Source organism: Saccopteryx bilineata, chromosome 1 (genome assembly GCF_036850765.1).
Source record: "Saccopteryx bilineata isolate mSacBil1 chromosome 1, mSacBil1_pri_phased_curated, whole genome shotgun sequence".
Taxonomy (NCBI): Eukaryota; Metazoa; Chordata; class Mammalia; order Chiroptera; family Emballonuridae; genus Saccopteryx; species Saccopteryx bilineata.
In genome coordinates this window covers 236,456,516-236,470,593 of record NC_089490.1, presented here as the reverse complement: position 1 = coordinate 236,470,593, position 14,078 = coordinate 236,456,516, and the positions used below count along the sequence as shown (strand labels likewise).

The 14,078-nt window shown below is 43.0% G+C and overlaps 1 protein-coding gene across 3 annotated transcripts; it reads right to left on the bottom strand.

Annotated features, from left to right (window-relative positions):
- Window positions 1–725: 725 nt before the first annotated feature.
- Window positions 726–13,952, bottom strand: RO60 (Ro60, Y RNA binding protein). 3 transcript variants are annotated; one of them, XM_066238219.1, is made up of 9 exons: window positions 13,800–13,952; window positions 9,627–10,224; window positions 7,908–8,128; window positions 7,226–7,372; window positions 5,932–6,069; window positions 3,984–4,100; window positions 2,599–2,712; window positions 2,190–2,336; window positions 726–1,058 (listed from the first exon to the last, which is right to left on the bottom strand). In XM_066238219.1, the coding sequence occupies exons 2-9, from the start codon at window positions 10,204–10,206 to the stop codon at window positions 906–908; spliced, it is 1,617 nt and encodes a 538-aa protein (XP_066094316.1). In that variant the 5' UTR covers window positions 10,207–10,224; window positions 13,800–13,952; the 3' UTR covers window positions 726–905. The 3 variants fall into 3 exon arrangements, with proteins under 3 accessions (XP_066094316.1, XP_066094334.1, XP_066094323.1); XM_066238237.1 differs by lacking the exon at window positions 13,800–13,952 and adding an exon at window positions 13,194–13,672; XM_066238226.1 differs by lacking the exon at window positions 13,800–13,952 and adding an exon at window positions 13,209–13,670.
- Window positions 13,953–14,078: the final 126 nt, after the last annotated feature.

The following is a 14,078-nucleotide window of genomic DNA, read 5'->3' as shown; positions in this document are numbered from 1 at the left end:
TAGTTAAAAGTTTTTCATACTTTCAGATTATGAGTAGGGGGAGTTAAAAATGCTTGAAGCATTTCATGTTGTTTCATTTATGAAAAGATAATGACAACGTGTGGCTGTTATAAATCAGAAAAAACTCTCAGGTCGTGCCCTTGACCACAGCAGTAAAATACACAAGAACAAACCAAATAATCCAAAAGACTTTCTCAGATGACACACACTTTAAAATCCCCTTCTCGGGTTGCCATTATATTTCTGGGTAACAGTAAGAATGCTGCAAGTGTAAATAAAACACGAGAAACTGTCTTTTTTACTGAATAGGAAACCTGCTGTTTATGTGACTCTGGAAAACTCTTAAAGGAATCTGTAAAACTCATCCATGATTTAATCAAATGTCTTGGTTTTTGCCATATCCTCTTGGTATAAAAGTTTACAAATGAGTTTCAGGTGCCATCACAGTTACATGGTCCAGTGCATTTCAGTGTACGGACATAGCAAAGCTGTCCTTTCCCAATGAAAACATCTAAGAAAACCTGACGCACTTTTCAAGTGACATGATATGGAACTACTTACAAATTTGGCTCTTACTTCTTTTAAATACAAATGTGATCATTTACCAAAGCAAAACTATTTTACAGTGTCTACTAATAAGAAGTTCTCTATTAAAGGGAGCTACAGGGTATTCTAAAGCTATTTCCCAGAAGCTAGTTTAGCAGACAGAAAGAACTTTGGGCTTATCTTATTTTTCTTTCCTTCCTGTTTTTTTTTTTGGTAAGGTGAACTTTCCATGATACACACGCTGTGCCCTCATATCATCAGCTTTCACTGGGTAAGAGTAGCTGGGAAGTCGCTGCGTATTTTTAGGTGCTCGCTGACGGCAACGGACCGCTTGGATCACGCTGGTGCGTATGGTTAACTTAAATCACATCTAGTGTGAAATTTCGAATCACATCCAGAGCTCCTGTGTCAAAGCCACACATGTCCAGCATGCCTCTGTCATCTGGGTCTGCAATGGTAAAGCCATTGGATGTCATTCCACAAACAATCAGTTTAGCTGGTATGTCCATTTTCTGTAGGTAAAGATCAAAATACATATTAAAAAAAGTGGTATGAAAGCAAAAGCAAGTAACCTCCAAAATTAAAACACTTTAGTATCACTGCTTTTCATTACAAAGTTTTTTTTGTGTTTTTTTTTTAAAGATTTTTTTATTTATTCATTAGAGAGGAGAGGGGGAGAGAGAGAGAGAGAGAAGGTAGGAGAAGCAGGAAGCATCAACTCCCATATGTGCCTTGACCAGGCAAGCCCAGGGTTTCGAACCAGCAACCTCAGCGTTTCCAGGTTGACGCTTTATCCACTGCGCCACCACAGGTCAGGCCTTTTGTTGTTGTTTTTTTTTTTTTTTACAGAGACAGAGAGAGAGTCAGAGAGAGGGATAGACAGACAGGAATGGAGAGATGAGAAGCATCAATCATCAGTTTTTCGTTGTGACACCTTAGTTGTTCATTGATTGCTTTCTCATATGTGCCTTGATCGCGGGCCTTCAGCAGACTGAGTAACCCCTTGCTCGAGCCAGCGACCTTGGGTCCAAGCTGGTGAGATTTGCTCAAACCAGATGAGCCCGCGCTCAAGCTGGCGACCTGGGGGTCTCGAACCTGGGTCCTCTGCATCCCAGTCTGACGCTCTATCCACTGTACCACCGCCTGGTCAGGCAAGAGCCAATACTTTTTAATATTTTTTTATTGGTTTTAGAAAGGGAGGGAGGGAGAGTGACAGATAGACAGGAACATTGATCTGTATGTGCCCCAAGTGGAGATGGAACCAGCAACCTCTGTGCTTCAGGATGATGCTTCCACCAACCGAGCAGTGTGGTCACGGCTGGCTGGCTTATTTATTTTAGAGAAAGATGGGGGCCAGAGGGAGAGGAGAAACACTGATTTGTTTTTCTACTTATTTATGCATGCACTGGTTAATTTCTGTATGTGCCCTGACCAGGGATCAACCTGGCAACCTTGGCATTTTGTGGCATTTTGAGATGACCCTCTAACTAACTGAGCCACCTGGCTAGGGCCACCAATACTCTTGCTTCAAGTACTGCAGAGTCCAGTACTGGTGTTGTGTTCCTTCAGTATGTTCTTTTTGGAAAAAACATAGTGAAGATGGAGAACTGAGTCTCATCTGGGGTGAGAGTAAGTTTCTTTACCTTCCGATACTGCCTCAGTGCGACAGCTGGGTGGACACTCCCCGTGAAGGTCTCATTGTCGGTGAAGACGATGAAGACGTCGGCTGCTGTGTTTGTCTTCTGAGCCCAGAGCATGGGAAGAGAGCAATCAGTTCCACCTGCTGGAATCTAATGCAGAGCAAACAATAAAAATGAAAAACACAGTTTCTATAATATGTCGGAAATAAAACATCTAAAAGTACTACTTTTTACATTATCTTTTTGTTTAAAGCTAATACATAGGCCTTCCCAAAGTTTATACACACATTTTTTATTTTATGCTCATGAGAAAATTGAGATGAAACTATTTCTCACAAACTTATTATCAGGCATGACATCAATAACACACTTATACAATAAACATTAAGTAAACTTAAAAACATCGTTTTACCTGATTCATAGCCATTAAAACCTGCTGTAAAGTCATATCTGCAGTTACTGGACACGGGACCATTTCATGTGAAAAAGCAACTACGTAAGAATCTTTTTCTGTTCGTGTGACAACCTGAAAAATTCAATGGTAGTGACTGTCAGCAGTTTTGGGAAAAATAAATGCAGTATTTTCAAGTTCAAAAAACTTCACCTTGAAAGGAGACACACTATGATGTTTATTTCACATTTAGTTGTGAAATTAAAATTTCTATTCTGACTATTCTTTGGATATGCTTTTCCAGTATACCTATAATACTGTCTATACCTAAATATGTAAGTATACCCAAGTATATATGTACAATAACTTAAAACTTGGCTAATTTTTAATCATCATTATTATTTAGAAGTTGCATTTAACAGGGTGACATTGACCAATCAACGAGTACGTAGATTTCAGGTGAACATCTCCATAACATTTGAACTGTTGATTGCGTTGTACACCCCTCACCCAGTCAGATCATTTTCTCTCACTGTCTACTGGCCCTCTTTACTCCCCACCCCTGTAACTACTTCACTTTTATCCATGTCCACGAGTCTCAGTTTTATATCCCACCTCTGGGGGATATATATTTGTCCCAATTTTAAATTTTTTTTTTTTTTTTGACAGAGAGGGACAGATAGGGACAGACAGACAGGAAAGGAGAGAGATGAGAAGAATCAATTCTTTTTTTTTTTTTTTTTCAGAAAATAATATATTTTTTTAATTTATTCATTTTAGAGAGGAGAGGGAGAGAGAGAGAGAGGAGAGACAGAGAGAGAGAAGGGGGGAGGAGCTGGAAGCATCAACTCCCATATGTGCCTTGACCAGGCAAGCCAGGGTTTCGAACCGGGGATCTCAGCATTTCCAGGTCGACACTTTATCCCACTGCGCCACCACAGGTCAGGCCAAGAATCAATTCTTTGTTGCAGCACCTTAGTTATTCACTGATTGCTTTCTTGTATGTGCCTTGACCAGGGGGCTCCAGTAGATGGAGTAACTTCTTGCTCAAGCCAGCGACCTTGGGCATCAATTCGGCAACCATGGGGTCATGTCTATGATCGCACGCTAAAGCCAGCGACCCCGTGCTCAGGCTAGTGAACCCATGCTCAATCTAGTGACCTCGGGGTTTCAAACCTGGGTCCTCCGCATCCCAGTCTGATGCTCTATCCACTGTGCCACCACTTGGTCAGGCTTAAATTATTTTTTGATATGAAATGACATTTACATAAAACAAAAACGTGCCAAATAACCAAACTGTCAAAACCAAGTAAAAACCAAATTCCTGATCATTCTGGGTTGAGGGCACTGCCCCAGCCAGCACCCCCCTGGGCTGCGGAGCCCGCCAGCGGCTGAAAAAGCCTCACCATGCACATGGTGGCGGCCACGGTGCTGGCATTGAGGATGCTGCCCAGCACTCTCTGGTTCATAGAAGCACTGACGTCAACAGCCAGCAGGAAACGCTTCCCAGTCGGCTCGACTGTCTAAAAACAAAATGAAATAACTATTAAAATCAACCACAGAAATTTCAAGCAGAGTATATTTCTAATGAAACATACTGACTTATCCTGCATTTGAAAAATTCTCAAATAAAAGGCCTAATTTTTGAGTGACCCATTAATTGAAAAGTGTCTAAAGAGCTGTCATAGTGCCAGGTGGGTACCGGAAATATTGGGGAAGACTTTGTTAAGCACATGACTGTCTAACCACTATGCTGTACACCTTAAACTAATACAAATACTGAGTGTACACTGTAATTAAAAACATTTTTAAGTGCTTAGTTTTTGCGAGAGGTAAAACAAAGGAAATAAGATAGCCTACTTAATAATTTCATTTAAAGAAGTTACCTTCTTTCTGTTTTTAAAGTTTTCCTCATGAGGTAAACTAGGAATTTCTATCAAGAAATTTTTTTTTGGTGGTATAAATACTGTAACATAAAACTGGATTTTTAATCATTAATTGTATGGTTCAGTGGCATGAAGGTACATTTATAATGTCATATAACCGCTTCCTACTATCTCTAGAACTTAATGTCTTCCAATGATAAACATGGACTGTCTTCCACCTTATGCCTGAATTTCCACTCAGCAGTGTTTTGTAGTTTCCAGTGTATGAGCCTTGTGTGTCCACAATTAAATTTACCGCTAATTCTTTTGTCCTTTTTATGTTATTGTAAATGGAAATGTTTTAACTTGGCTTTTGAATTGTTCAGGGCTAACATATAGAAACACTACTGACTTTTGCCTGTTGACTTTATATCCTGCAATTTAGCTGAATTTGTTAGCTCTAGTAGTTTCTTATGGGTTCTCTACGATTTTAAGATCATGTCATCCAAGAAGAGATAATCTTTCTTTCCAATTTAGCTGCATTTATACTAACTTTTAGTATTTTCAGTATTTTGCAAAATTGAAGTGGCACTGTGGGTGTTTTATCTTGTTTCTGTTCTTAGGGGAAAAGATTTCATCTTATACCATTGAGTACAACGAGAGTTGTACATTTAATATACAACCTTTATCATGTTGAGGAAGGTCTCTTCTATTCCTAGTTTATTCAATGCATCTTTTTTTTATTATGAAAGGGTTCTGAATTATCAAATGCTTTTTCTGCATCAACTGAGATGATCATGTGGTCATCCCTTATTTCATTAATGTGATTACATTCATTGATATTTATATACTGAACCATCCTTCATGCTGAGGATAAATCTCACTTGTATAATCCCTTTAATTTGCTGCTGAATCTGGGTGCTAGTGTGATGTTGAACAGCAAGAAAATTTTATTGTTTATTTTTCTTTTTTTAAATTTATTCATTTTAGAGAGGAGAGAGAGAGAGAACGGGGTGGGGTGGGGGAGAAGCAGGAAGCATCAACTCCCATATGTGCCTTGACCAGACAAGTGCAGGGTTTTGAATCAGCGACCTCAGCGTTCCAGGTTATCCACTGCGCCACCACAGGTCAGGCTAGAAAAATTTAAAACCCTAATTTTTAACTTATGGCTCTGAAGTAGGATTTCCATTCCTAAAATCACTTCCTATCAAGACATTAAGATACACTACTGAGTAACAGGAAAGACAGGACAAAGTACCAACTCAAAGGACTCCATGGTAATGCAAAATTTTAAGTTTGGTAATTTAAAACTTTACTCATAAACTTACAATGTTAATTATATACCCACCTTCACATGAACTAAGGGAAAACAAATGAGTATCTAAGCAAAAATAGTTAAACTATTAATACTTTAAAATGTGTTTTTACAGAAGATACCATGTCCTACCTAACTAGGTCATTTGTTTTAAAACAAAAATAAAACCATCACCTTAAATGTTTTGTAAAAAGCAGTATCCAAAGCTTTCAAAATTTCTTCATCAGGACGCCACTTCAGTTTTCCTCTGAGTCCGTGACCTGTTTTATAAGTTTCTAATGCAACTAAAACATGAAATGGATGTATACGAGCCTAAAAATAAGACAAAGACCGAAAGTAAATGCAATACTCGCATAAAAAATAATAATTATGTGCCCTAGACATTTGTTATTGTAACTAATGTACTTCATAAAGAAAAGAAAAATGAGGCCAGTCATCTTAGACTTCAGTGTCACAATGCAATCTGGTATGATATGTCTCAGAACACCTAAAACACATGCTGATGGCATTTCCAAAATTTAGGAGCCAACTTTTTCTTTTTTTCCTTTAACTAGTACAGATTTTATTTTTCAAATCGAGCTTTCTATTTTTTTCTTTTTTTGAGAGAGAGATGACAAGCATCAACTCATACAGTGTGTCCGTAAAGTCATGGTGCACTTTTTACTGGCCACAGGAAAGCAACAAAAGATGATAGAAGTATGAAATCTGCACCAAATGAATAGATAACCCTCCCAGTTTCTGTAGAATGATGTGGCAGCATGTGCACATACGCAGATGATGGCATAACACCGTGTATACAGCGGAGCAGCCCACGGCCATGCCAGTCGAGATGTGGACGGTACAGAGTAAAGTTCAGTGTGTTCTGCGGCTCGTTAAATTTGAATCCGTGACCAAAGTGCAACATGAATATCGGCGTGTTTATAACAAAGTGCCACCACATAGGAATAACATTACTCGGTGGGATAAGCAGTTGAAGGAAACCGGCAGTTTGGTGGAGAAATCCGGTTCTGGTAGGCCATCAGTCAGTGACGAGTCTGTAGAGGTTGTATGGGATAGCTACCTAAGGAGCCCTAAAAAATCTGTGAGCCCACATTGAACTGCACTGAACAGGTATGAAACTGGGAGAGTTTTTCTTTTATTTGGTGCAGATTTCACATTTCTATAGTCTTTTGTTGCTTTCCTGTGACCGGTCAAAAGTACACCATGACTTTACGAACACTCTGTAGTTGCGTCACTTTTAGTGTTCATTGATTGCTTCTCATAATGTATCTTCACTCGGAATGGGGGGCTCCAGCTGAGCCAGTGATCCCCTGCTCAAGCTGATGAAGCCGCGCTCAAGTTGGTGACTTGGGGGATTCAAACCTGGGTCCTCAGTATCCCAAGTTGACACTCTATCCACTGCACCACTACTTGTCAGGCCAGGAGCTGACTTTTTCATTCAGTAGTAACTAGTAAAGGTAATGCTTACCTTTTTTAACAGTTTATCATTGCAGAGTTTTTCACATACTAAAGATACTTCTGAATTCCCTGGTTCAAGCACGGAATTAGCAGTCATCTTTCCTAGATTTCTCAGTAATGCAGTAAGAGGCATTTCTTGTAACAAAGCCTTCCACACCTGTTGTAATAACACAGACAGAAATGTGACTCAATATAATGTACCTCTATCAATAATAATATCAAACTTAATATATTTTCTAAGGCTTTCTTTTGGGGTTGAGAATTTTACAAGCAAAAATTTGTACTAATTGGTCAAAAGTTTATCAAATTAATTTTTCATTTACTGAATGCCAACTGTACCTAGGCACTGTTAGATGTTTTTTTTTTTTTTTTTTTTTAAAGATTTTATTTATTGATGAGAGAGAGAGAAGGGGGGGAGGAGCAGGAAGCATCAACTCCCATATGTGCCTTGACTAGGCAAGCCCGGGGTTTCAAACTGGCGACCTCAGCATTCCAGGTCAGTCAACACTTTATCCAGTGCACCACCACAGGTCCAGCCAGATGTTTTAAGTAAACATTAACTTCAAGAAACATTTAAAATTTTTCTTATAAAGAATTAATGACTATGTCGCTACCCAAAGTTCATCTGTTGCATACACATCCCAAAGTACTCGTCCCTGCCACGTACTGCTGACACACAGCGGCCCACTCACCTCCCTGGACTTCAGGTGGTTTGTCAGCAGGTGCTCCCGAACCAGCCTGTGCTCCTCTATCAGGTGAATGACCTCTAGCTCATCTCTTGTGCGCTTAACCTTTTCCACAGCCTCCAGGTACCTCAGTAACTTCTCATTCTCCGTGGACAGTGCCTTCTCTTTATACAGCTCCTGGACCTCCTTCCAGCCCTTGGTAATGTATTTGGTCACAATGGCAAGTCCTTTAACAAAATAAAAGATTGGATCTTACCTTGCATTAAATTAAACTAAATGTTTCATGTGATCATTTCTCCTATTCCGTTTTCCCAACTAAAAACATGTCATTTGACAGGCTGATTTTTGAGGAGGTTCGTACTTTAAATTTTTTTTAAATTTTATTTTAGAGAAGAGAGGGCGAGAGAGGGAGAGGGAGAGAGAGAGAGAAACAGGAACATTGATCTATTCCTGTATGTTCCCTGACTGAGGAATCCAACCGGCAACCTCTGCACCTTGGGATGATGCTCTAACTAAATAAGCTATCTGGCCAGGGCTAAATTATTCCTGACCAAAAGTTTTTCTTAGTTCTTTCTAAGGAGTAAATAATTACTGTAGATCCAACTAACTTCTCAATTGCTGAGACAAAATCCTGAATTGTTAAAGGTCAGCACTATTTCAGGCAGGGGAAGATTGAAAGGGGGCTATGGAGCCTGGCCATCTGCTCCCTACTGGCTAGAAGCTGCTTTGCTTACAACAACTGTCACATACCCAAGACACTTTTTTTTTTTTTTACACAGAGAGTCGAGAGAGGGACAGACAGGAACAGACAGACAGGAACAGAGAGATTAGAAGCATCATTATTTTTCGTTGTGGCACTTTAGTTGTTCATTAACTGCTTTCTCATATGTGCCTTCACGGGGGGGGGGGCTACAGCAGTCGGAGTAACCCCTTGCTCAAGCCAGTGACCTTGGGTCCAAGCTGGTGAACTTTTTTTGCTCAAACCAGATGAGCCCAAGCTCACACTGGTGACCTCAGGGTCTCGAACCTGATTCCTCCAAATCTCAGTTTGATGCTCTATCCACTGAGCCACCGTCTGGTCAGGCCGAAGCCACTTTCTTTTTTTTTTCTTTTTACAGAGGCAGAGATAGACAGGGACAGACAGACAGGAATGGAGAGAGATGAGAAGCATCAATCATTAGTTTCTCGTTGCACATTGACTTCTTAGTTGTTCATTGATTGCTTTCTCACATGTGCCTTGACTGCGGGCCTTCAGCAGACCGAGCAACCCCCTGCTGGAGCCAGCGATCTTGGGTCTAAGCTGGTGAGCTCTTTGCTCAAGCCAGATGAGCCCGCGCTCAAGCTGGCGACCTCGGGGTCTCGAACCTGGGTCCTTCCGCATCCCAGTCCGACGCTCCATCCACTGCGCCACCACCCGGTCAGGCCCAAGCCACTTTCTTAGTCCACAATCATCTGGATGAGCCTTTCAGTCAGCACCATGACATTTGAAGATGGAGAATATTAACCTGTAAATCTGATTCTTGATTATTAATGTCTGGATTGCCTGTGGTAGGTGTTTAATTCCAGGCTGGCATCAAATATATTTAAATTAATCATTGTGTTTTGTTGAGAATGAAAGGCTATTCCAAAAAATACTATGCAACTGTTTTATGTCAAATAAATTTATTATTTATTGGTTATTTGTGTTCCCTCCTGACCCCCTCCCACTAAGGATGTGATGCTTACCTTCACTGGAAGGTTTAAGATGTGACAATCTTAAAAGGTCTTTGTGAGACCAGCCATTTCTTTGTTTGTACTTCGTAACTGCCAGAGCAAGGGCCATGCCGCCTTTCCCATTGTACCAGTCTGCCACAGCCTTCCGGAGGGCACGTCCCCACATGCCACACTTCATGCTTTCCTTCAGATCCTTCTTAAACTGGATGAAAGTAAAGAGGTGTGTTGGAATGCGACAAACCTCAGCAACAGCTTTAAATGCTGCTTGCTTGGTGCTTATGTCAGAACACTGGGAGCAAATGGCCAGTGCAAAGAGCATGGGCTCCTGCTTCGCGGTTCTGCCCTCCTGGCTGAATGACTTGATCTCCTGGATCACTTCACACCCTCTGCCATCTTCAATCAGCCTAATCAATGCTTCGGCATTTTCGAGGCCCAACTTCTGCTCTTTGATATAGTAAGTCCCACCTTCAGAGCCAAAACATAAGAACCGGTGTAGGCGATTCAAGTCAGTGACTTGCCACACGTAGCCGTCTTGAGAGTTGGCTATCTGCTTCTCATTCAGTGGTTGCATTTGGTTTACTGAGTCCTCCATTTTTGTCTTTTAGAAAACCTATCAAGAAGCACAATGTTACTTGGTAGAGTGACACAGTGAAATTATGAAGAGGGAAATATTTATTAATTTAGGCTTATAAAAATCTGCCATGAAATCTTTTGATTTAAAAATACATTTTAAGCTCAGTAAGTGGTGGTATGATAGTCAGAGGCAACAACTAAGAAGCCCCACTTTTGAGGTGCAGATTGTTGCTTCAGAGGCTTAGCACGTGGGTCAGCAGGGGGTCTCGAGGCCCAGAGAATGAAAGGGGTAGGGGAGGCAGTTACAGTCGCTGACCCTAATTCTTCAAGAACCTTTATTTCCTGAGTAACACAGTAAACATTTAAAACAATTTAAACCACTTTTTAAAATTTATTGATTTTAGAAAGAGAGGAAATCAATTTGTTGTTCTATTTACTTATGCATTCAATGGTTGATTCTTGTATGTGCCCTGAACGAACTGAACCCCCAACCTTGGCATATGGGGACAATGGTCTACCAAAAGAGCTACCCCTACCCAGCCAGGGCCTCGGTAGACATTTTTGGTTGTATAACCCACATCTATTCCGTCCCTACGCTCAACCCTTCACTTAATCTGCTCCTGGCAGTGATGTCCTTCAGGAGAAGCTAGGCCAGGCATGGCCAACGTACGGCCCACGTAATGAGTTTATGCAGCCCGCGATTAAAATTTTAATATTCTCCGCTACATTAAAATCTCAGCTACTCAGAAGTGGGAGCGTTTTTGACTATTGGAAATAGAGATATTTAAAGGAGACAGTGATATGCGGAAAAGAATTCCGCGTGTGACTAATCCTGGGTTAACTTCCAATAATTGGTCAAATGGATTCGTGATACTTATTATGAAGATTTACAACTTTTGTACTTGTCTGTACTCGATATGAACTGTTTGAAGTTTAGCGGCGATGTAAACCCCACATTCTTTTTTTAAAGTTTTTAATTTTTCTGATGTTGGAAACGGGGAGGCAGTAAGATAGACTCCCGCATGCACCTGACCGGGATCTACCCGGCATGCTCACCAGGGGGCAATGCTCTGCCCATCTGGGGCGTTGCTCTGTTGCAACCAGAGCCATTCTAGTGCCTGAGGCAGAAGCCATGGAGCCATCCTCAGTGCCCGGGCCGACTTTGCTCCAATGGAGCTTTGGCTGCAAGAGGGGAAGAGAGAGACAGAGAGGAAGGAGAGGGGGAGGGGTGGAGAAGCAAATGGCCGCTTCTCCTGTGTGCCCTGGCCGGAAATCTGAACCCGGGACTCCTGCACGCCAGGCCGACACTCTACCACTGAACCAATCGGCCAGGGCTGAAACCCACATTCTTTAGTCGGAGTTTGCCAGTGCGCACCAAAGGTCAAACAACTGGTTATTTTTGTGGTTAAGTGTGCTGAATCAAATGGCATTGTAGCATAGACAATAGCTGCGGTTGATAACTGAAAACGTGTCCAGGCTGTTTGTAAAATGAAATAATTGTTTTATTTGTGATATAACCCCTTCAAGCGCATTCTATTAATTAAATTTTGTTTCGATTGATTGCAATAGTTTGGATATTTATACGGTAAGTAATTATATTTTAATTAAAACATATTTTTATTAAAATAATATTGTATATTAAAATTTTTTCACTCACATTTATTCATAAACAAATTACATAATAAAATTTTGTGTACTTAAATGAATTATTTTTGTATTTAACATTCTTTAATTTTAATATTTCATCTGGCCTGTGAAAAATGTTTTCTTTCTAATCTGGCCCGGGGCAAAAACTGTTGGCCACGCCTGGGGTAGGCTGTTTCTCCAGCCCCTCGACTGCTCTGAGGCTGCGGTTCTCACACTCCATGCATTAACACTACTTCAAGTGCGAGTTAAACCACAGACTGGTAGACCCCAACCACCACCCCTAGAATTCCTGTCTTCATTCAGTCCCGGGTGAGGCCTAAGCATTCCTACTCATCACAGGCTTGCAGGTAATGCTCTCAACTCTCCTGCCAGGTGACTGGTACAGACATTAAGAGTGAACCACAATCTGGCCAGTCTGACGTGGTAAGTCTGCTGGGAATACTCCAGAGACTTCCTTCACTCTTAAAAGGGGACTTGGGATTTTAAAAAGGAATGTTTCCCCCTTTTCCCCTTAATGTGTCATTTGCAAGTGATGCCTGGAGCGGTATCAGCTACCTTGAGCCATGGAGGAACCAATTAAAGAGAACACCCTAATTTATAACAGCGGCAGAACAGACAAAAATGAAAGGAACCTGGGTCCTTGATATCACTGGGCTACCTGGAACTGCCCACTTACAGGTTTCCTAACATATTACAAATACATTCTCATTTATGCCATCCTTATTTAAGCCATTTATGTGTTTTCTGTTACCTGCAGTTGAGAGCATCCTGATTAACATCCTATCAGTTGTGTCAGCTTTAACTAACCACACTTGCTTCTTTCCATTTTCTCTAAAGCTACTAGAACCAGCTCCCAGGTGACCATACCCCTTTTACCCTCCCAACAACACAACCAAAGCCCCCCACTACGTCATTGGTGCCCCAATACTCTCACTACCGGGCAGCTGCTTATCTTATCCAGGGGCCTCCTGTCACCTGCCTGTTCCAACGTAGTGCCGGGGGCTTCACCCCTTGGCACCCAAAGACTTCATGGTAACAAAATCAACAGAAAGGATTTCACCCACTTACAGTACTATTAATACATTACTTCAAAGGGTTCCTACATTTCTTCTTAAATGTACATATCTGCATTCATTCCAAAGTCTCTCGATCGCTTGTTATTTTAAAATGCTAACTTTCGGCGCTGGCCGGTTGGCTCAGTGGACAGAGGCAATGGGCCCAGCGTATGGACCTCTTGGGTTCAATCCCAGGTCAGGGCATATACAAGAACCAACCAATGAGTGCAAGAACAAGTGGAACAACGGATGTTTCCCTCTCTCCCTCTCTCAAAGCGTCAATAAATAAAAACTAGACTCTCACATCTCAGACTTCTACCTTAACACGAGCATTCTGCAAGGGCCAGTGGAGTGACAGCGATTTCGTGACAACGGCCATGTTGGCTTTAGCTCATCACCGCATCTCGTAACCAGGACAGCTGCTTTCAGATGGACAAGAAACGTCTCTGCGACCTCGTTCCCCTCGGAGTCAGCCCTTCCTCAGGTCCGTCATCCCCCTGGACACCGGGCACATCTTCCTTCACCCCGCACCCCGGCCTTCCCTCCGGGATGAAGTTGCCCGTCTTCCCGCAAAGATCCTACTTGCGGGACTCAGGCCGGGGCGATGCCTCCCGGCAGAGGCCGCGGGGAAGCGGGGGAGGGTGCGGGGCAGGACGGAGGCGGGACCTCCGGACGCCGGCCTGCGCTCGGACGACCCGCCTAAGCAGGGGTGTCCCTCCTCAAAGCGGTGCGGGTCCGCTCCGCGGCCCGGACGGGGCGGGGCCAGCGACAACGTCGGTCAAGCGACGCGCGTGCTCGGCCTCGACCGCGGGGTCGCGCAGCGCGGGACCTGCAGGCCGGCCGTGGCCCATGCGCCCCGGGGCCGCTCAGAACGCACAAAGGCCCCGCCGGCCTCCCCCGGGGTCCTCACCTGTGCTCGGCGGCCGGTCTTTCGATCCGCAGCGGCCCCCCGGGACAGCCCCGTGCAACACGGGGGAACAACCAGACGCAACGGCCTGACCAGCGGCGAAAGCGCCGACTCCACGCCGCCGCCGGGACCTCCAGGTTCCGCTCCCGGAAGGAGCCCCGCCCATCTCGTCTGGCCCGCCCTCGCTCCCGATTGGCCGTATTCCCGGATGTGGCCTCCTGCGGCGCCTTGGAGCCCCGCCCTTTCCCTGGCCCCGCCCCCTGTATTGGTCCCGCCCCTTCC

What these genes read in the sequence shown, in the direction of transcription:
- RO60 (XM_066238219.1), bottom strand. Translation starts at nt 10,206, where the DNA reads ATGGAGGACTCAGTAAACCAAATGCAACCACTGAATGAGAAGCAGATA. An exon ending in ACCACCTGAAGTCCAGGGAG is followed by an intron (nt 7,373 to 7,907) that starts GTGAGTGGGCCG and finishes TTATTACAACAG; the next exon opens with GTGTGGAAGGCTTTGTTACA. An exon ending in CTTTTTACAAAACATTTAAG is followed by an intron (nt 4,101 to 5,931) that starts GTGATGGTTTTA and finishes TTTTGTTTTTAG; the next exon opens with ACAGTCGAGCCGACTGGGAA.